This window comes from Nelusetta ayraudi, unplaced genomic scaffold, assembly GCF_046127955.1.
Source record: "Nelusetta ayraudi isolate G7.1 ecotype Tasmania unplaced genomic scaffold, CSIRO-AGI_Nayr_v1 ptg000092l, whole genome shotgun sequence".
NCBI lineage: Eukaryota > Metazoa > Chordata > Actinopteri > Tetraodontiformes > Monacanthidae > Nelusetta > Nelusetta ayraudi.
The window spans coordinates 1,449,633-1,472,153 of NW_027466142.1; the positions used below are offsets into that span (position 1 = coordinate 1,449,633).

General features: G+C 46.0%; 1 protein-coding gene across 1 annotated transcript in view; it reads left to right on the forward strand.

Moving 5' to 3' along the window:
* The window catches only part of cfap299 (cilia and flagella associated protein 299), a 60,456-nt gene that overhangs the window by 33,043 nt on the left and 4,892 nt on the right, over positions 1-22,521 (forward strand). Inside the window, exon 4 of the mRNA XM_076047011.1 lies at positions 14,546-14,688. Within this exon, the coding sequence (XP_075903126.1) occupies positions 14,546-14,688 (143 nt within the window). The remainder of the gene's footprint in view (positions 1-14,545; positions 14,689-22,521) is intronic.

Consider the following 22,521-nt stretch of genomic DNA (forward strand, 5'->3'; position numbering starts at 1 on the left):
ACCTGCTCGTAACCTTCTCCCGCCATGATTATTTCTGTCCCCTCAACCTTTAATTACTGAATGGCATATCAGTCTCTTGCTTCCAGGTCTCTCATTTGTGAGTGTTTGACCCCTGAAATTATTTTCCACTTTTAGGCAACATTAAAATCTTGACCACATTTTTTTTTTCAATTAACTTTAATGCAGGCAAAAACAGATCATTTCATTCCTTTAAAACAAAGTAAATTATAGTAACTAAAAATAAGTCAAGTATGCTTAAAATTTGATAATTCTTTTATTTTCTTATGCCTCCCCCCCCCCCCACCCCCCCCCCCCACACACACACACACACACACACAAAAAAAAAGTCTTGCTGACAATTAGCCTCTCTTGAAGTGTCAGCAACATTACAAATACTAAATGTAAATGTTGTTGCAAATGAGTCTAAGTCGGGGGTCTGTATAATGAGCAATCAACAAAGGTTCCAGTGACATTTTTAACTCCGCATAAGCATTCTAGATTTAGACTTTACAGAACAGTGAAAACGTCCACAAAGTGTCCAGAAGACTTTGCAACCCAGTTTCTCTGGATCATGAAGTCAAAATACGCGCTAACAGGGTGTTAAAGTCACTGTTTAAGTAAAGTCTGATCTGCACAGTCTTTCAGACACTCACATGACCCAACACAAGGAGCACGGAGGCATGTTTCATTGGTCTTAGCAAGTTTTGTTTACGTTTTGGTCACTGTGGGTTTCCATTGTTTTGCTATTGTGTTGGGATTCTTACCCTCTGTGAAACACCAGATGTGGATTAGAAAATGTCGCCAGGCTCTGTATAGACATGTTGGTGAGTAGAAAATGGGCAAATTTTGCAAAAGCTCCCCTTTTTAACCATGGAAGCAAACATTGAAGCGTGTCACTGGATGTTTTTTTTTTTTCTTTTTTTTAACGCAACCTTTTTTCTGTTGAGGAACTCAAACAGAGTGTGTCACTTACATGTTGCTACAAAACAAATCACCACCTTGGACAAATACTTTTAATACTCAGATATGAAGAAAAGTAATTGGAGCTCAGCTGAGCCCTTTTGCCCCTGCCAGTGTTTGTCTGATTGCGCTGTGTACACTTTCTCTTTCAAAACCTCACACCTGTGGCTTTGTCTGCCCACTAATGTGTGCACATGTATCAGCAGGTGTGTTATCAATAAGGCCACACTGTTGGGGGAGTAGTTTTGAGGACGGCAAACAGCAAGCGTAGAATAAGTCATCGTCATGCCATTAGCCAGAGATGTGAGGCTTCTTCTTTGGCAAGGCTGAAAGAAAAACTACAGCAGAGCCTCAAAAGTTTTTTCCATGCTCAAGTTAAATTCATTCTTATTTTATTTTATTCTATTATTTAAAAAGTAGATGTATTTATATGTGTATTTATCGGGTGTAGAGTGCAACCTTTTGTGATGAAGCACCTGTGGTATGCTGCAGAATTCAGTTTCAGGCCTTTATCATGTGACCATCTTTAGGGTTATGTTCCCAAAGAACTACGACCACTAAACTAGTCTTGATTGTGAAAGTTTATGGCGCGTGGATATTTTTATTTTTATATCTTTTTTTTCTTTTTGGTCACATTAATAATATGAGGTCAGGTGAAGGAGACATTTAGAGCCATTAGAGGATTTTAGGTATTTACTTAAACTCTGCATTAACCTGAGCAAAGGGGTTAAAATAGTTCAAGCACCATTAGTTCTCGAAAAACACACCAACCTCGATCAATTCCAAACTGAGCTTAAGCCTGTCTACACTAAGGTCTGATGGCAAACGGAGTAGTTCTGTCCAATCTCAGCCTCATTCCCAAAGCAAATATTTTAATGTCATATCTCTGGTACACAAAGTCCTGGATGCGGCAAATATTCCTGTTGGTTTAATGTTGCTTGTTAATCTTTCTCCTAACGAAACAAAACAGAAAAGACATTTGTAAACTTTGACACCAATGGCATTGTGCCAAAGGTTACAAATATTTGTAAGTAAGTCAAAGAAAAAACTAAATGAAAGGTTTCCGAAAAGTAGCGAATAGCCATTTTTATCAAAAAATAAATAGATTTTGTTTTAAAAGCAGTAGCATTATTGTTTCATATCAAAGATAAACAATCGTTTTTTTAAGTCACCAGCAGTGGTGAATGACTCTTTTAAAGAAGCATTTAAACTCAAAAATAAATAAAATAAATAAAAGTGGGTTTAACTGGTAGCAAATGGCAGCGTAACAGTGTAAAAACTTTGCATTTCACAGGCGAGGCTCACAAATTTAAAGTGTGATACCTTTGCCACTAGACTGATGTGGAACCTGAAATAGATTCACTTTAATTTGATGGACATATGGACCAATGCAATGGTCTTAACTGTGACCTTGTTTTTTGAGGGTGGGGCTACAAGATGTTTGCTGTACATCTGGAGGCCACCACACTACCTCAATTTTACCGCCAGTTTCTGCCTCGACCTTCTGAAAATTGTATCATATATATTATTATAAAATAAAGTGAAGCTCTTTGATGACAAATGTAGTGTTTGGTAAGAAAACCTGGACCATGGACCGAAGTCATCATGGTAGAGTGGTGTGTGTTGGTTTTCATATGTGTGTACTGGCAAACTGGCAACGCTGTGTGTATTTGGAGTCCATAAACAGATGAGGGCTTTCCTCCCTGTTTGAAGCAAATCCCCGGTCTGTTGTCCGGATTACTGTGCAGTGGGAGCAGGAGCTGACACTCGGAGAATTGCTGCAGACCCTCCAGGAGATGTCCACCGCTGCAGAACATTTCAACGTTTCAGAAGTTGATAACGTCTCAAGGAAGGTTTTTGTTATTGTTTTTTTCAATAATGCATGGCACACAGGATGCCAAATTATGTACTGGTAGACTTGTCAAGATCAGGCTAATCTCCAAACATTTTGGGAGGAAACTGATGTGACCCCACCCCGCCACCCACAGACTTTGATGTTTTCTCCACTTGACTGTTTGGGACTGAAACTTGAAAAGCCGACAAACAAGGAGATGGTGGAACTGATGCAGGGAGAATGAACGGCTGCGTCAAAAGTGTGCAGTTCACTCGGGGTGAGCTGTTTACTAAAGATGCCAGAGCGGCACGACTACCAAGATGAAAGCTTACCGCAGCCACTTTGCTAACGCTAGCGCTCCTCTCTCCTGATTCCGAATTAAACCCGCCTTGTTTGGATTGCGGCGAGCGGCATCAGGACAAAAACTTTTTGAAGCATTTACTGTGTGGCTTCCTGCATCACAGGATGCAAGATGTTGAGGAAATGACTGAACGATGCAGCTCGGTGTGGTTGGTCGAGGACTTCACCAGTGTGGCTTTCATGGCATCCTGTGCCACTGGCCTTTGGAAGGGAACAGAAGAATGTTCCAATTTCAGTTTTTCTAGTTCAAACTTTTGAACTTCCTCGACATGGATTTGCATTCATTAATCCCCAGAATGTTGGTTTATACCTGCTCCATTGATTCCATTTTGAGTATCGGATATCAACTGGCGGCCACCATGTGGTCACTGCAATCCCTGAAACACCCAAATTCCCAGATTTTGCAGCTGAACTGAGCTTCAGGCACGACTGCACAGCTGACCAGTGTGATGTTGGCCTCCGCTCAAAGATCAGCAACAACATCTGCCTGGCGAATAACAGGAAGGGAGTGCACTCAAAAATAAAGTTGTTTGTGGCAGCCTGGCCGCCCACTTTAGATGGAATGACGGTTGAGCAACGCAATTCTTTGCCGAGCTGCGCAGTAGGTGAAAGTCCTCCGCGACAACGCGAGCCGTCTTGTTGTGATTTGCCCGCGAGATGACAAGCGTTTCCGACCTACCGGGATGAATTTATTTCTGTTTCCAGCCGGATGAGGGACAGTACATTTTTGGGATGCGATGACGGATGTTGCTCATCGTCCGACCTCGCACCATAAAAATAAATAAAATAAAAATTGAGTAGCACTTCGATCACAGCGTTAAAGTCGGACTGTACAGGAATTCTCAGAGAAGAAAAACACATCCGGTCTGAGATCTAAGCTCTTGCACATGACCACTGTGTGAGTGAACTGGAAATAGTTTTTCCAGACGGCCCAGTAAAGTGATGATGGACGGCCCTCGGCCTTCCCAAGTTCATTTTTCACCGTATCAGTTTCAGTGAAAACAGCCTCGCTCTTCTGTGCCGTCGGATTTAGTTGTTGCGGGCGACGCGGCGTCGACCACCGTTTTTCATGCAGCGCCCCTTTTCACACAGACGAGTGAGGGAGGGAAAATCCTGAACACAGTTGTGGTTTACCTCGAGGGCCTCGTCTCCGCTCCCGCCCCGAGAAAACACGGTAGCTCAGACTCTGAGCGGCGGAGAAAACCTCAAGACTTTCATGTCGCACATTCACGAACAAATTCCCAGGAACCGGGATCTTAATAAGTGCTTGCTTTACAAATCACTTGAACCTTTAGCGGCTCCCACGCACCTGCACAAGCACATGTCCGTGTGTCAGCACTTCACTGTTTAGTCATGTGTTCATCTTCTGCCGTTCCAGAGGTGAGTTCTGTTCGTACGGGAGTTAAGAAAATATATTTGTTGCCCACGCCTCTACTCTTCTCCTCTACTCTCTTACATAAAAGGAGATGGTGTGATTATGCAAACATTGGATTCTTGACTTTGTATATTATATTTTACACCACTGACGGCTGCGAGATTTGAATAATGCAGAGAATCGCAGATACGGCGGTGAAAGTTAATGTCTTCACTGCTGCTGCTACAGAGGAAGCATTTAGTCGTTGAATCAGAAAGATGCCAATAGTCTTTACAAAAATAACTAATTGAAGTCAAAGTATGTCACCATGGAAGATATGAGCTCTTTAGTCTGATTCAGTTTGTCAGGCTTTAAAACTGGGGATCTCACTTGAATTAATTGGATTCAAGTACAATAAAAAGATGATTAAATGACTGAACTAAACATATCATTATAAAATTATTTGTTTTTTGTTTCAAGTAATTTATTTATTTTTTTGCTTTTTTTTAAGATCTAATCAGGAAACTTGTGGACACTGTTTTACCCGTATTTGGGGTTATTTATTTATTTATTTATTTATTTATTTATTTATTTATTTATTGACTTATTTATTTTTAACAATGGTCCATTTGTTTTTTGGGACCTTGGAATTTTGCTTGTCACTTCATATAAAGTCATCAAAGTCAAGTCAACCTGCGCTAGGTCAAGGCACAGGTTGATACATTTGGTGTAAAGTAAAAATGAACTTTGTCTATGACTGTAAGAGCCTGATTTTTACTGAAGGTTTAAATATAAGCAACTGTCATTGCAAACTAATGACACGCTTCACTGGTGGATCAAAACACGCTATTTATCGGCACAATAACGCAGCAGAGGCCGGCACATCTGTTTCACGCCCCTTCTCATCTTGAAACTAAATCCCAGGGATCTTTTCAAAGGGCTCATACATGTGGACAGCTGCGGTAAAAGAGGCAGCTCTGAGACCTGCACATTAGAATTAAAGGCTTGGTCCCTAAACAGGACCGGAAATGTTGCAGAAAGGATTAAGGTGCCCGCAGAGTTAATGACACCAAGATCCAGGTTTTCCTTTTCTTTTCTTTCCCTTTTTTCCCAAAGGTCTGACAGGAAGCCCAGCCAGCAGACAGCAGCAGCGGCAGCCCTGCTGCACTGCTCTCACATTTATTCTGGGCTAAACTCGTATATCCCTAGTCCCACTTGTAATTTAGAAAGCCAGTGGAATGTGGGAAATGATTGCAGGAGTGAGGGAGGGCGAGGGAGAGGATCTGCCTCGCTCGGCCACTCTGGTGTCTCGGACCCGGAGCTCGAGATGGCATCCGACTGACTCGTGCTGCGACCACATGTGCCAAAGGCGCTTGCTATTCTCAACTCGTAATTCCTCGCCAAATGCAGGCATGCAACTAATTTGCTGTGGGGCGGGCGGGACTTTTTTTTCCCTCCTCCTCTTCCTCCTTCTCCCTCTTCTTCTTCTTCAGCCGTCTTTTCTGTCCCCTGGCTCTGCAGCCGGCGGTGGAAGTGATGCCACCTGTCAGGCTGACAGCTTCTTCTCCATATGGGCAAAGGTCGTTATCAGTTGGCGATGTGGAGGGGAGAGGTGGGTGGGGAGGAAGAAGTGGGTGGGGGGGAGGGGGGTGTAGCTGCCACCTGCCGAGTGTTTCAGACCTTTGACACTTTGCCAGAACAGGTCGATTTCATTGGTTTACTGAGAGCGCAGCAGGAATTTCTGCTTCCACTTGTTTCTGATTTCAAAAGCAATGGGGTCGTGCAAAGTGCGTATTCTTAGAGACGTGGTCCTGCCAATTGTGACGTCACGAGTCAACTGCAAACAACCCTCTTTCTGACTTTCTCTTTTTATGAAAAACGAGATTGAAATCCGTCAAACAACAATTTGTCTGTTGTGGTGGTGCATGTATTTCTGTTTCCATCGTTGCTTTATGTTTGAGCAGGAAGTCTTTCCCAATGTGTGTGCTCTTGACCCCCTCTTACTTCCAAGAAAGAAAAAAAAAAGGCGACGCGTCGTCTTGCACAAGGCAGCTTTGACCTCTGCGTTTTCTGTCAGCGCCCGTGCTGCAGCCGTTTTGCCTCCTCGCTGCACAGCGTCGACCCGCTGCTGTCGCAAACGCACAATTTGTGAGGACAATGAAAAGAAAAACTGGCCAATGAAAAGAAAAACTGGCCAAAAAGGAAAAAAACAAAAGGAAACCCGCCAGCGGCGCTCCGGCAGATGTGAGCCCCGTTTTGGAGGCTAAACAGCGAAACTGCACCGTCGGCCAAACTAAGAAGGTTTTAATAGAATTTCTAAATCGCCGATTGCGAAAAGCAGGATAGCATTTTCTGTTTTGGAGCGCCCTGTAATTTCAAGTGTGTGGGTTCAAGCCACTTATTTTGCGGCGATGGCTTTACTGGCGAGTTCTGCGAAGAGACGGCGAGCCGCGCGGCCGAGGGCCGACTTTTCTTTCTGCTCGCTGACTGCCGCCGCCGCCGCTGCCGCTTTCCCCTTTGGTATCTGGCCGCAGTTGTTGGGCTGCACACTGAAAACCTCACTGGGCGTAGCTGCCGGCCGCCATCGGCCGTATGGCGAGCGCAGCGGCAGGACACCTGCAGACGGGGGGTTTATTCCCTCCGTCTGTTGCGCAAACAGCCTGTGCATTCTGTTTACGGAGGGACGCAGACCAACGGAGTAAACAAAACATTCCTGCAGCCTTATAGAAAAGCAGATTCTTCCTTGTTTTGTCGTCTGTCGCAAAGCCTATACATCCTACACATCTTGTGTGGGATTCAAGATTCAACATGCATCCTGGGAAGTTTTTAAAGTTTTCCGCTGGGAAACACCGGGGGGGGAGCGGCGGGGGCACTGAGAACTTCAAAAACATTTTCACACTCTCTCCCCAGCCGACATCTACAGAAAGAAGAGGGGCAACGACGCAAAAAAACAAACAAAAACAATTCAATCTGTTCTATCAGATCACTGAACTTAATGTGTTTTATGATAATATCCACGCAGGGAGAAACAGATGGGAGTTTCGGGCAAATCTCACCCAAGGAAATAATAAGCTGCACAGGGAAATAAAGCGTGCGGCCCGGCTGCATGCAGGGTTTTCAAGAGAACACAGATATAACATGAAAACCGCAGGAAAAGAAGCCCTTTTGAACACTTGTGCATTTTTGTATCTGGTGCCAAGACATCTGTCGAGCGACACACCCTGCAATTATAAACGAAGGGAAAATGTCTTTTGATTATTTCCATCCTCGCTGTGCACACGCACATACACACACGCAGAAAATGAGGCCTGTTGCGAGATTACAACCGTAACCCAAATCCGGTCCTCAGCGCAAATGTTGAGATTTGGCAGCAACAAAATTACACGACGACGGAAACGCCGTGTTTGAACTGCTGACGCTAATGTTCCTCAGATCGCGGCGAGCAGCGAGCGCTGCCGTGTGCGAGCCCGAGACGATCCGAGTCCTGCGAGAAGAGAGCAGAGTCGTGACTGCTCTTTAAATTAAACTTGGACCGGGACTTTATTTCAGTGGATGAAAAAGCCACAGGACTTTCCTGGAGCGAGTGCAGAGGAGAAGTTTTGGAAGGACGTGCGGCTGCAGCTCTATCCGCCACCCATGTGGACGTATGTAATGAGAGGGTGCGTGTTGACGTAGGTAAACACTTTATAGGGCCTCACGATGCTGCGCAAACAGCATCCAGCCAAACTCAGTGTTTCAGATAGCGCAGATCAAGCCGAGATGCTTTGTGACATGTGGACGGTCTCTGGTCCATCGCAGCTGCAGCCACACAGCTGAAAAAATGTACAAAATTAGGGGGGAAAAACTTTATTAGAAGAAAAGACTTTGGTCCTGTCAGACACAGACATCAGCCATAAGTATAGATCAAAAAACTTGTTGTATTTCATTGCTAGGCTAGCAGCTGCTTTGCGACCCACCACTTTGAGAAGAGTGATGCTCACGAGCTCAACCCAAAAACAAAGTTAGTAAAGACGTTTAACAGAGGAGACGCAGAAAAAAAATCTCCCAAGCAAAAGACAGATTGGCAGCTCCACCCTTCTTCAGCCGCTCTGGTCGGAGACAACAACCTATAACTACTGTATAGTTTATTTTTTGTACTGTTTTTAGTGCTGCAGCAGTGTAGTTTCCCAATTTGGGATCAATGAAGTACATCTATCCATCTATCCATCTATCCATCTATCTATCTATCTATCTATCTAGTTGTATCACACAATCATTGCTGATTTTTTTTAGTTGTCATGGCATGGTATAGTCAGTAGTATCCTGCAGCCTGTGTCACTGTGGTAGATCCCCCGCAGACCTCCCCACACACACACACACACACACACACACACACACACACACACACACACACACACACACACACCTTAGCCACTCACCGTTTGCACAAGCCATCAGTGTGAAGTCTGTTCCAGTCTCGTCTTACGGCTGATCCTCTTCCCATGCAGTGGAAAACACACATCAACACACTGTGGAGCCGCTGCGGCAAGGCAGGCCAGGGAGGGAAAAAGTGCAGATATAGTGTGTGTGTGTGTGTGTGTGTGTGTGTGTGTGTGTGTGTGTGTGTGTGTGTGTGTGTGTGTGTGTGTGTGTGTGTGTGTGTGTGTGTGGAGCTCTTAAACACACAGAGAGGACATTTTGGAAATCCCTATAGAAGGAAAGTCAAATAATCCAAAACTACTCAAATATTTCTGAGCGCCTTCAATAACCTGGAATAATATGACGGCAAAGTCTGAGTAGCTTTTGCTTTTATAGATTTCAGGAGCACTATGAGAGAAAAGTCGGATAATTAGCCATCAAACCCCAAAACCCCATTGGAAGTAGATAGGTGATAAGACAAATGTGTAGCGGCGATGGCTCAGAACATTGTGAAATGAATGAAGTGATGAAGACACAAAAATACAAAAAATTAAGATGATAGAAATTAAGTTTGTATCCAGCAGGATTCGCTCTTTTTTGCACATCCTCACTCTCTCTTACACACACACACACACACACACTTCTGGAGGGGCGTCCAGGGCGACGCCTGCTCTCACCTAGGAAACATTCCGGTCGTTGGGGTTGGCCGTGTTTTCCTTCCCCCAACAAATTGACACAGTTGTTGGTGATGGCCGGGGATTCCTCCTGCTGCACGGCCCACCAATAATAAACAGCGTGGCAGCTGACGCCGCAAGACACCTGCACGGCTGCCTGACACTGCAGGATTGTTCCCGGGCAGAGGGAGGGAGGGGCCGGCTAGTGGGCAGCACGGTGTGTTTGTTTGTGTGTGTGCGTGTGTCTGTGTGTTTGTCTCACTGACCTGGTGACAAACACGGAGATTCAAACTCTCTCCGCTGTGGATGCAGCATTTCATTTTATTTCTTCACATTTTTTTCACACCTTTGGACCAAATATACTTCTCGAATTTAACGTCTAAATTAACAGTTGTTAACGGAGCAGATTGGCCTCCGTAGCTGCGAATCCAGGGAATTATTATTCTGCTCGGATTTTTGCGCGTGTTAAAACCCATGTTTTATCCCTCTGGCTGGTGTTGTTGTGTTTCTCGCACCGAACCCCTGCGGATCCCGCAGGCTTTTGCACGTTGGCGCGTCACGCCACAGGATGTCAGGTGTTCCGGAACATTGTGCTCCCACCTGTAGGACGCACAAAAGCAGCGGCTGCAGTACACGTCAGCCTGCCGTCAGCTTCTCTGATTGGACTTTTTCTTCTTCTTTCTTTTTTCAGTCGCGGAGCTTTTGAAAGAGACGGAGGAGGAGATTTTTCTCTTTTTTTTTTATTTACCTCCGTGACATTTACCGATTGTCTGCAGGTGTGTTTTTTTTTTTTTGTGCATGTTTGTGTTTTAGATTTTTTTTTTCATTTGCACTCATAAGCTGCACCGATTGAAGATTTCCTTTTATTGTGTCATTTTTCTTCTTTTTTTATTGCCACCAGTAAAAAAAAAAAAAGATGTATTCATAAGACACAAAACAGAAAGTGAAGCACAAAAGTACGTAAGATAAACTGGCACAGAGCGCTGTCAATCAAATGAGAATAATAGAAGAGGGGAATGGAAAGAGGGTGGAGTGAGAACTGGAGGACAGCTTGCTGAAAAAGAAAACCATATACAGGTATGTGTGTGTGTGTGTGTGTGTGTGTGTGTGTGTGTGTGTGTGTGTGTGTGTGTGTGTGTGTGTGTGTGTGTGTGTGTGTGTGTCACAAACAGCCAGAACAAAGAGGTGGAGAGCCTGTGGCCTCTACCTGGAGCCTCCGTCACCACCACCACTGATGTTTGCCATAAAGCCGGGGCCTCTCGCTCTCTCGCTCTCTCGCTCGCTCACTCGCTCACTTGTCCGCTCACTCGCTCCCTCACTGCCCTGTGAGGTCACAGCACCTGTTCTGGGTAATTGCTGGCAGGTGACGTAAGGGCCTCCACTTGTTTTCCATGGTGTAATGCTGCCCCCCCCCCCCCATCCCCCACCCCCTTATCCTCCACCTCCGTTTTAAAGTCACACTGGTTGTCTGTGGCAAGTGAGTCAGTGGCCCTCCTGCCGGTTTCCTGACAGTTTAAAAGTTGAAGAAAAAAAAAAACCAAGATGCAATCATGCAATCAGTGCGGGCAGTTTCCATGACTCCATTGTGCAAAGGTCATTTTCTTAAGACGAGAAAGGGTCGTATTTGAAGTCTGTATTCCTTCAAATTGTGCCTTTTCTCGGTCGAAAGTTTGATGTCTCAATACGGCCGATTTGTCAGAGCAGCACAACCTGCAGCAGCTGGCGCCTGCACTCGTCCAAACCGGTCGGAGACAACGTCTTTAAATGGCGGCGGACGAACGAGCAGAACGGCTTCACGCTTTCACGCGCACCCGTCTTTTAATCACTGATTTATTTATTTTTGTTTCACATATTTTTTCTTCGTCCTCATCACCGATTGATTAAACCCTCACTCTATCCAGCCATCCCCCCTCCGTCACCTCCTGCTCTCCTGGTCATGGGGGTCACTGCAGTCCCTCCCAGCTGTCTCAGGGTGAAGTCGAGGTTACACCCTGGAGAAGTTGCCAGTTCATCACAGGGCCACACAGGGAGACGCACAACAAGTGAGCACACTCACATTCACACCCATTGACAATTTGGACTATTAGCCTGCTGTCGCTGGAGAACCTGGAGAGAAACCACACAGACTGAATGAGGAATTTGCCTGGGATGTATCTATCAGTTGAAGGAAACAAGGCTAATCTGGACGGAACAAAAAGAAAGAAAGAAAAATAAAACAAAGTGGAGGAAATACAGGGCAGAGTGATGCTAGTTCTGCATGAGTGCAAGTAATGAGTGCACTGGTGATGAGCCGATACAGTGACGGCATAAAAACTCCACACAGGAAGGCCTCCGACCCAGAGAATCAAACCCACAACCTTTTAGCTGTCAGTACTACTAACCACTGTACTACTGTGCCCCCTTTGAATTAAGTTCTTAAAGCAGCTCTAGGTAACTTTTTGACCATAAAATTATGATTCCAAACTCAGTAAAGCCGTAGATAAACAATGAATAGGATCAATGGTGCCGGCTGTAACTGCACTGCGTAACTTTCAAGAGCGACCCGACACGCCGGACGAACCACTTTACGGCAATCTCACACGTTTATTTAGAGGCAGTCTTACATACTACTATTACAAATACATAAGATTGTAAAATGACGGAATGGAACCCAATAAGTCACCTCGATGAAAGATGAAGTAATCAAAATGTTGAACGTTTGCTACGACGAACTCGTAGCAAACTCAAGTTACCTCGAGCTGCTTTAAGAGTAAATCTGCAGCCATCTGTTATTTTTGTTACTGTAAGTAAAGTGAGGTACATCATACTGAAATCATGTGCGCCACAATAATCGTCAGTGTGAAACAGGAGTGGAACCAATGTTTAGACAATGTGAAAAACACAGAGTTTTGATTCTGGAAAATCAAATATTTGTATTCATCGATTTGAGTTGCTTCCTCAATTAATAGATGAATCGTTTCCACTCCAGTTAAGAGTGTCAGCGGTGTCGCTCTTCCTCTGCACACTAACCAGCCAACACTCCTAAACGCAACACACACCACTCACCGCGCACCAACCCGGCGTTGTTTGCCTTGCGGCCTCCTGCCAGCGTTCCTCACCTTCGCCCCTCCGTCTGAGGACGACTCCTCAAGGCTGGTTGGTCGAGAGGGTATCTGAAGCCAGCTGCGAACATGATAGCATCTGTTTTATATGTTGGTGAAGAGGAAGACGAAGGCAAAGAGAGCGAACCCCTCTTTTTTTCTCTGGCTGCCCCCCCCCCCCCCTCACTCTGGAGCTCTGGAGGGCTACTTATCTCACGCCCTTTTGGTAAAGGGATCCACAGATGGGCTCCTTGTCCTGACAGTTATATGGTGCAAATGTGATTTGATGATCCAATGAGGCATCGCGGTCGGATCCATGCAACCGCTCAGCTGCAGGCAGACGACAGGGACTCACTCGTTTACACAAACAGAGGAAATGAGACGCATTAAAAAAGAACAAAGGGGGGGGGGGGGGACAAAGACTTTTTTCATCTTGGGCAGACAAAACACACCCTTCACACCTGAGCGGATCTGCCTGTTTGCTGTTGTTCTCATTCACTGACATCACATCTTTATCAAGTGGAAAAGAGAGAGAAGGAATTTTTTCATCTCCGATCACAGGAGGGGATTTTGTTTTTTTTATTTCCTCTGTGTGAGTCAGGTGGCGCTGCCTGGTTTTGTCTGTCTGGTTTCCTTCACTTCAAAGATCCCAGTCTTTGATGAAACATCTTTGGGTTCTAGGATTGTTTTTTTTTTATTATCTATTTTACATTGAAGTGCCTGTTTTTCTTCTTTGCTCATTGAGTTTTAATCAGAAATCAGTGTTTGGGTTAAAGAGCGCTGGTGTGTCGCCCCTCATCAAACAGCTCAAAGCCTGAGGATGCAGTGCCAGAGTCTGTCTGTGTGATATTTTAATCCCTCCTCTAAAAATTTGGCTGATGTGTTTGGACCACCATTTGGTCCCACCACTCACCCTGCTTAAAAATCTGATTGAATTGATTAAATTGAACACCTATAATGGTTTCATGCAAATGCAATATAATTGCTATGTATACTTATTAGAAGTGGCAGCAAATTAAAAAAAAAATAACAGTTGTGACATTTTTGGACTAAACTAGACAAGGAACGCCGCCAAAGTCTTGTCTGTGCTACCCACTACCTAGGAAAGTTCTGTATGTATGGTGGAAGTTGTATATGGAGTTCCTCAGAGTGCAGAATGTCATTGCTCACCAGCTCCCCTGGTGGTGATTAAAAAGTTGATCCAATCACCTTGAATCCTCATTTAGAATGTTAAACAGATAATAATAAACACATTTGTAAATGATTGTAAAGTATTCTGTTTCACATGTCAGCTTGCATGTTCATCGCTCTCAGGAATTTTCAGCTTTGCGATGATGGATGGATGGATAGATAGATAGATAGATATTTCCGGGGGAAATTCAGGTGTCCAGCAGCATACAGTGTGCGGCGTACACAACCAAGCACTCCCAGTCAACCTACATAATAAAAAACACCATAAATTACCGCTGGAATGAATGACTTCCTGAACCTCTCAGTTCTGCAGTGTGTTGCCCTCATACCTATTCGTCCATAATATTCGCAAGACGATGAATGTTCATTACTCGTCATTTGGGGCTAAATTCCTGCCGGGCTGTAGGTGTGTAGGAACGGAAGCCCGACTGCAGTTACTGTCGGCGGAAGAATGGCGCTGGAGTCCCTCCCACGCGCTGGATATTTTGTGTGGGCCAATCAGGACCGTCGTTGGGCAATATTAGCTGCGGTTAGCCGCTCCGCTTTTGGAAGTGGGTGGATTTGTGGCGGATTCAGTCTACCTGTCCACCTTTAACAAGTGACAGCGGCCTTCCTGGAGATTCCTCAGGAGAGGCCCGATGGCCATGATTATTTACACAGAGGCTCTCTTTCTTTTTCTGTCTCTCCTCCACAGTCGGTCATTTTCATACGGGATCATAATACCCTTGGACAGGAAGTGTCTGGCTATATAGACTACGCCCACAGACTGAAGAGCCATGATTTTGAACCATATTTCAGCGGAAAGAAGCGTCTGCTGCCAGGCCGCTCAGATTTATGGTGAGTCTCTTTCCACTCTGACATGTCCGCATTGTTTTAAGGCCTTGACTTGAGTGGGATTTGACAAGATTTGAGTGGTAAGGAAATCTTATTATCCGGGATTAAAGACTCAGCGTGGACGCGAGGGACCAATATCTGCTTGGAAGGAGCAGTGCAGTGAGCCATCACGGTGAGAACGGAGCGGCCGCGCCGACGCTGCTTGCCTCAGCGTTAGACGAGAGAAAGACACGGACGTAGTAAAGGATTAAATCACTCGGGCTTTTACAGAGTGACCATTTACAGTTTAGTATCACAGTGTTATGCATCAGGCATTGATTTGACACTTCAGCTGTCCGTTTACTGCAGTGAACCAACTCCACGTTAGAATTATCAGTTTTGTTTTCTGAGGAAATTGCATCCTTCAAATTTCAGTCTAGCTATTTTTCGTATTAATTCTGGTTGCACCATTTTATCGATTTATTTTCACCATGAGCTAGTGCTGAGACAGTGGCAGTGTCTGGAGGGCAGAAACCCTGAGCAGATCCAGAATACCCAGATCTATATACATAACAAGAATGTGTCATTTGAAAAAAGTTGTTTTTGGTAAGACATTTTTTTCTTTTAAAAAAACATGCATTTTATATCTGTAATCATGAAACTGCAGCATTTTTTCTCATTGGGTTATTATCCTGTGAGAATCTCACGCCAACCATCAGAAGCACATTTAAAAAAAGAACGAAAGGAAAAACATCCTGCTGGTTCTTTCTGCTATGTGTGCATCACTAAAAATGATTTGTCAGCTGCTTGTACTCTGAGTTCGGTGTGTTTTCAAAAATGGGAAATTTTGCCTGAAATGACGGTATACCTCCCCTGGATCTTGAGTCTTTAATTAAATACGTTGCTCAGCCAAAAACACAATGAAAAACAAATACCACGGCTCACATTTTCCACGGGGTCAAAGACGACAACTGTGAGTTGGTTGCCTGGGAAAAAAAATACACCACATTCACAGTCACAAAGCCATTGTGCCTAGGATTATAAAATGAAATACAACCAATACCAAGAAAAACACTAAAACTGTTTAGATTCTTTACAAATCCAATCAAAGTGTCCACGTTTTTCCTGGGAAACAAAAAGGAAAAAGTCACCGGCTGCTCAAATTTTTTTGTTTCAATTTCATCCCTGGTGTTCCGTACGAGGAAGGACCGGCCTCTTCAGTGCCAGTCGCACAAACGTGGGCCAAGCCACAGGTGAACTGCTGACCTTACAGGTGTCGGCTGGAGTCAGCCTGGCGGACGCAGCGCGGCCAACTAACATCTTTATAATTTACTGTCTGTCAGGAGAGTCAGCAAATTAGCCGAGCCAAAACCCATTCCCACATTCCTCATGCTCGCGCGTGCGAGCATATTACCAACATCTCAGATAGATGCGAGGACAAACACGACACAGTGGGTGGGTGGGCGGTGCCAGATCGCACTGTGTGTTACGTTACACACCAGAGTTCAGCCAAGTGACGTGTCCCGCGTGTAACCTCGCTCATGTCACGGGCAAAACCTTCTTCCAAATGTCTTCAACTCACACGTCGGGCTGATTGTGTGTTTGCAATTTATTTATTTATTTATTTTTACATCTGACTGAATGATCTCGCTGCAGGAACCGTGCGGCAGCGGCAGCGGCAGCAGTGGCAGCAGCGGCGGCGGCAGCAGCAGCAGCAACCTGAAATGAACATGACTTGTGCACTTGTGCACTGTTGTGCCAAAGATTTAAACCTAAACTGGCTAAAATGCAGATTTAAGACCTGCAGCCTGGAGAACACCCTGGTCCCAGATCTCCTCTGGATCTATGCAGTTCTTCACCTGCGTCAAAAATAATGATGCACGCAGGGACAAAAATCTGCACCAAGTGCCGTGTAAACCCACTGAGGAGCAGGAGACGCATGGTGGTTGATGGTGCTTTTTGATGTGCCTGTTCAGATACACAAAGACCATAGACCTTAGTGTGCATAAATCCATGCAGGGCACTTTAACACTGATATAATGAGCTCAGCGCACATCCTGCCTGACAAGTGCAACCAAACACATTCCAGAACTTGTTTCTTCCCGGTTTTTGTAAAGCTGATGAACACAGACAGACAAGACCAGAGTCAGGTGACGCTCTTATCGATTCCTTCATGAACTTATGTGTGTGTTTTTGAGACAGTTCTGTTCTGTTTTATACCTGCAGCGGAGTCCTTCCGCCTAGAACCACTTTCCTACTTTACTTGACGATAAAGTTCGTAAAGTTCTTGATCTCAGTCAAACACTTCAACTCATCCTCGTCTCTGCCGAGTGGAAGCCCCGTCAAGTTGTAGGTGTGAGTCAGTGTGCGAGCATGGACCGACACTTTTACTCCCCAGTGATGCATTCATGACCACCACCACCCCCCTGCCCCCCCCCACCGCCACACACACACACTCACACTCACACACTCCCCCCTCCCTCACTGCTCCCTCAGTCCATTCGCTCACAATCACACATCCCTGCGTGCGTCCTGCATTTCAACTTTCCAGGCGTCTCGCGCCAAACATTGCTTCTTCTCCTCCTGTGTCAACCCCCCCACCCCCCTCGCCCCCCATTTCACCACCCCCTCTTTTTTTCATCTCTGTCGGGAACAATAACACCCAGTGTGGTTGCCGCTAAGAGGGAGCAGATGCTGGAGCTGCTGCCCACTCAGTGCACTAAACCTCCCACCGCAGGACTCTGAATCCTCCCCACTCCCCCCCACCCCCCGCCACCCCTACCCCACCCCACCCCCCTCCACGGCCACAAAGAACACAGAGCAGCGTCACCAGCGCCAGCTCTGGCCTCCGCCTCCCACCTCCACTGTGGTGAGGAGGGGTGGAACGGTTCATGAACGCAGCAGCAGCAGCAGCAGCAGCAGCAGCAGCAGGAGGATTGGAAGCGGGTCACAACGTCACAACGTCACGCTTCAGACTCGCGCCAGGTTAATGACGGATTCAAATGAGTTTACAATTGCGCACCTTTCGGGAAAGATAATTGGGGGATGTCTTCAGAAATCTTTAAACGCCTGCTTCATTATTTTAAGGCGTATATACAAAACTATTACCAAATAATTACCCAGAGTAGGATGTAACTAACCTATTTTTCAGCTGCTTAACTCGACTTTCTTCATGTGTCAAGTGACCCCCCCTCCCCGACCGCCCTCCCAACTACCACCGCTGCACCTCACAGCAAGGCTCCGTGTGTTTGCGCTGACTCTTTAGGAGCAGCAGGGAGTAAAAGGAAGAAGCAGAAGACGAAGGGGGAAAAAAAGGAAAGATCAGCTGAACGCTGGGCTTGATTTATTTTCGCAGGCGCACTCAGTGGGTGGGTCATATAAACATAATTTGTAAAGGTATATGCCGTAACCCTCTGACCTCCTGGGAAACCTGCTTCAAGTAAATCAGGCAAAGCGTTTTCCATGTTGCATGTGCAAAACGTTTACATGTGAGCGGCCGCTAATGACACAAAACCGCACAATTGGAGCCACATTGGCGGCGGTGGCACGAACGGAGCCGCAGCGAGCCGCGACGGACGTTTCCCCCCCCGTGTGATGGAGATATATGAAAACTGAAAACCTTTAGCAACAGTCGCTAAGCGTGAGTGCAATGCAGCATGTCACAGCCAGCAGGATGCTGCTGTGTGGGAGCCTGCTGCCGTCAAAAACGTTTTGAGCGACGTACTTGAGGCCGCGTCCGTACGCACGCAGGGAAAACGCAGAGGGCAAAAAAGCATTGTTTGAGTGCAGGCGTTTAAAACGGAGACCCCTAGAAAGCCACTAACGGGAATTTGCTGTTTGTGGAGCAACAACTGAAAAAATATCTCCTGGAAACAAGCATATTTAGCCCTCTGTTTGCTGCTTCCACATATTCGGTCAACACCTGACTGAGGGTGTTGTCACTAACCTGTCTCAGCTGCTGTTCTTTGTCCTTCAAATCTAACGATGCAAACAAAATAAGCATAAAACAGTCTGACAGCGACGACATATATCTTTTCCTTCGGCCAATGAGCAGCCTGGCACAGATGGTTGGGGTCCAACTCTTCTTTTACAGCCGCCGAACCTCCACTTTTGCCGCACACTTTGCCTCCATCCTGCGTGCACTCGCTGACAGATTGAAGCGCTTGAACGTGAAGGATCTGCTGAGCTTGAACGGCAGCCAGAGCCAAGAAGCACCTGTGAATCTGGCTCCGTTTTTCTGCTGGGAAAATATTTGCCCCGCTGTCCTGTTTTATTACCATTCGACACAAAAGAGAAAAGTCGTTGCAGCCAAGGAGGCGATGCGGTGGCGCGGTTCCGACCATTGTGTGTCCCGGGGCCTCGACGTCGACGGGATACTCGATCGCTGCCGAGTTTTGCCAGCTCAATAAATATTTGCAAGAAAAGGAGGAACATTCCGAGTCGTGTGTGCTGATCTTCACACTTTGGTGCACTTTTGGCTGCGCAGGCTGGATCCCAGAGGTCAAACCCAGTCAGACTGTTTGTTCTGAGTGCTGATGGCTGTTTGGATTGTGTTTTTGATGGATGGAGTCCTCGACGTTCCATCGGCAGAAAGATCATCGTGGACCTCCAGCCAACTTTGATTGGCTGTTTTAATTAGGGTCTTGGGGGTGTTGATCAGTTACCCACCGAGATGTTTTGGTGCCACGGTGTTATCATTCCAGCCTGATAAGTTGTGATTTGTGAGGACTCTCCAAACACAGTTGAAATAGTTGGAACAAGACATATCTTTTAAAGTTTTAAATCCCAACATCTGAGTTTACAATCATGTAAAACAAGCACAAAAAATATATAGCAATGAATCCCCTGTTTTCATCAACCCAGGCTGATTAAAAACTCAACAAACCCAACTATATGACTTGCTGTTTAGATTAATTAATTAAAAAAAAATAAAAAAAATAAAAGTTTCAATTCAGTCAATTTTTCAAGCTTGGGGCGCAGCCAAAAAATTGTGCAAAGCCTAAAACAGTGTTCAGCTGTAGCTGGATGTGCAAGGCAATCAGAAGTAAGCCAAAGCAACTCAGATCAGTCAGAGTTTGTTAATATGGCCGTCACCCGGCCAACGTTGTGTTTTGCCGCTGAAGCGGGACAAGGACTGCAGACAGTAAATTTCAACGCTCTTCCTCTCGGCGCCCGAGAGGCCTTTTTGTGATCCACAAAAGACACGTTAGCTTCAAAAACAGGTTCCTGTGTTTGCAGCTTGCAGCCTGTGGCGGCCGATGGCGTAGGAAAAAAAAAAAAAGAAAGCTCGCCGAGCAAAAACGCACACACATGCGAGCCGCTTGCCGTATTGATATATATCACCCGGCTCCGCCCAGCCGCATAATGAGGCTGTTGACATTAGGCTGGAAAAATGAGCACCTGGAGAGGAGCAGCGCAGCCGTGAGCTGAGCCGTGACCGCGCAGGGTGGAAGGACACGGCGCACGTGTGGGAGAGCGGCGGCGGCGGCGGTGAACGCATGGCGGGGAGCGTCGCTGGGAGCGCCGTCATTGTTTCCACCGAGTGACGTTCTCACACTTTTACTGGTCCATGTGTCTGGGTGTGGTGCCATCCAGCTGCCGGAGCTGCTTTCTTTAAAAGAAAAAAGTATTCTTTCTTTGTGACCAAGTGTGTGTGTCGAGCGACCACGCAGTCCGTTTCCCCGGCGACACTGAACACGAGGTGGGTGAGAAGGGGGGGGAGGGGAGGGTGAGGGGCGGGCGGGGTCCAATGAATGGCGTCCCGGCGACGTGTGAGCGAAATTTCTCGCCGCCGCTCCAGAGGTTTTGGTGGCTTTTTCTGTTCTTTCACACTTTCGTCACTCGTTTTTCATGTTCACCGTTGCAAAGTGTCTCATGCGGCTGTCCCAGTCCCACCCACCTACCCCCCTTACACACACACACACACACACACACACACACACACACACACACACACACACACACACACACGGCAAAAGTGAGCGGTTCACCGTGGAATAAAAGTGGTCGACCAAAAAAATGTTAATTGTCGCCTGGTATTTCGGTATAAATAGTCAATGAAACGTAGTCTAGAAGGAGGGGAAGAATGCGTGCGCCTGAAAAGCGTGTTTCAGACAATGTCATTTTCTTTTGAGTTTTCCGGAGGGGGACAAAAACCTCAATTTGTATTTCATAATTGGGGCCACTGCAGCCGTCTATGCTGAATCCGCTCTTCTGCTGGCAACATAAAACATAAAAACAAATCCCAGACCTCTTGTCCCATCTGACTGTGTAATTTTATGCATCAGTGTATTTCCACACACAGTTTGGACTCTTCGGAGGCGTCCGGCGAGTGTGTCCGTGCAGCAGGGTGACTCTGAAAGTTGGCAGCAGCTATTTGACACAAGTAATTCTGGTGTTTGGAGCGTCACACGGTCAGAAAGGCTGCACTACAATGTACTCACTCACATGGCCCACATGGATAAATCATGTCCTATCAAATCAATTGAACTGGTATCAGTGCAACTGAACTTGAGGTCCATCGCCATCTTCAACTTTGGGGTCAAAGACAACTTGTCAGAAGGACAGGAGAGGCTAACTAAACTGGGCTAACCATGCCAGGCTAACCATGCCAGGCTAACTAAGCAGGGCTAACTAATCAGAGCTATACCAAGCTGGGCCACCTGGCCCCCGAGGGCCACTGTGTCAGTAGAATTTTAATTAAATAAACTTAGTTAATAAAAATGTACTTTTAATGCACCAAGTTTGTATCTAATTCCATTCTGTTGTATTTTGGATCTGGTTCTATTTTATTTGACTGCACCCTCCCCCCCACTCCTGTGAGTCGGGTCTGTGTCTGGGTTGGTTCCCATTAATCAGTTCCAGGATTTGTCAAATCCTGCTGCAGGGACCCCGGCAATACAAGTAGCCCCTCTGCGTCTCTCTCAATACTTTGACCTCTGACCTCCATCTACTGGGGGGGGGGGGGGGGGTGTAAAAAACAGCCCATTTTGCCCACGCATATATTTACATATCCCCAAATCGCCCAGCAGGAACAGTGACTTGGGTAAGTTCTCATATTGCTTCTTCTATAGGTTTGCTTGCATTGTGTGGCAAACATGCCTGTTATCCTCCAGGCAGTCAGAAAAAATATAAATATATATATTATGGCTACAATACAAATAGATTTTTAGAAAGATTTCTTCCCAGACAGATCACGCAGAAAACATCTTGGCAACGGCCGAACGAGCCTGCATGTGGCGGTCTTGCAATGTAAATTGCAAACATTTTGAGATTTGTACACTATTACATAATGTGGTGTCCTTATTACTTCTGGCTGCACCAGCTGTTCGTTGTGTTTTGGCTCCAGCAAAACATCCAATCAGGCGATATGAATCCCGTCGCATTCTGGCACCTCTCTACATTGTTATGGTTCTTTCAAACGTGCTGCTGCTGCAGCCCATCAGCTGCCCGGCCCCCTGGCCCCGCCCACCCCTCCTCCCCACCCCAGCACCGACTGTCCTCCCAGTGGACCAACTTTGTTATTGAATCTCAAACTGCTGCTGGAGAACGGCCGAGGCCCACGAACGCAACCTGAGTGTGTAACATGTGGAGTTGTGTTACGCCTGATCAAGACTCTGGGCCACTGCGAGGAGCAAAAGTAGAACCAGAATCCATCAATTCGAGGGAAGCCAAAAGGAGAAAGGAAAACAGACAGGAATCTGAAGTAATGGTACTTGTTTTGAATTATGTTGTATTTTTCTTATTTTGCACAATCATTGAACTCCTTTGTTGACGAGTCAGTGTGCCGTCAACATTTTCATCTATCGAATTTTTGTTTTTGTTTTTGTAAAAGCCTAAATAGTTAGTATTCTTTTC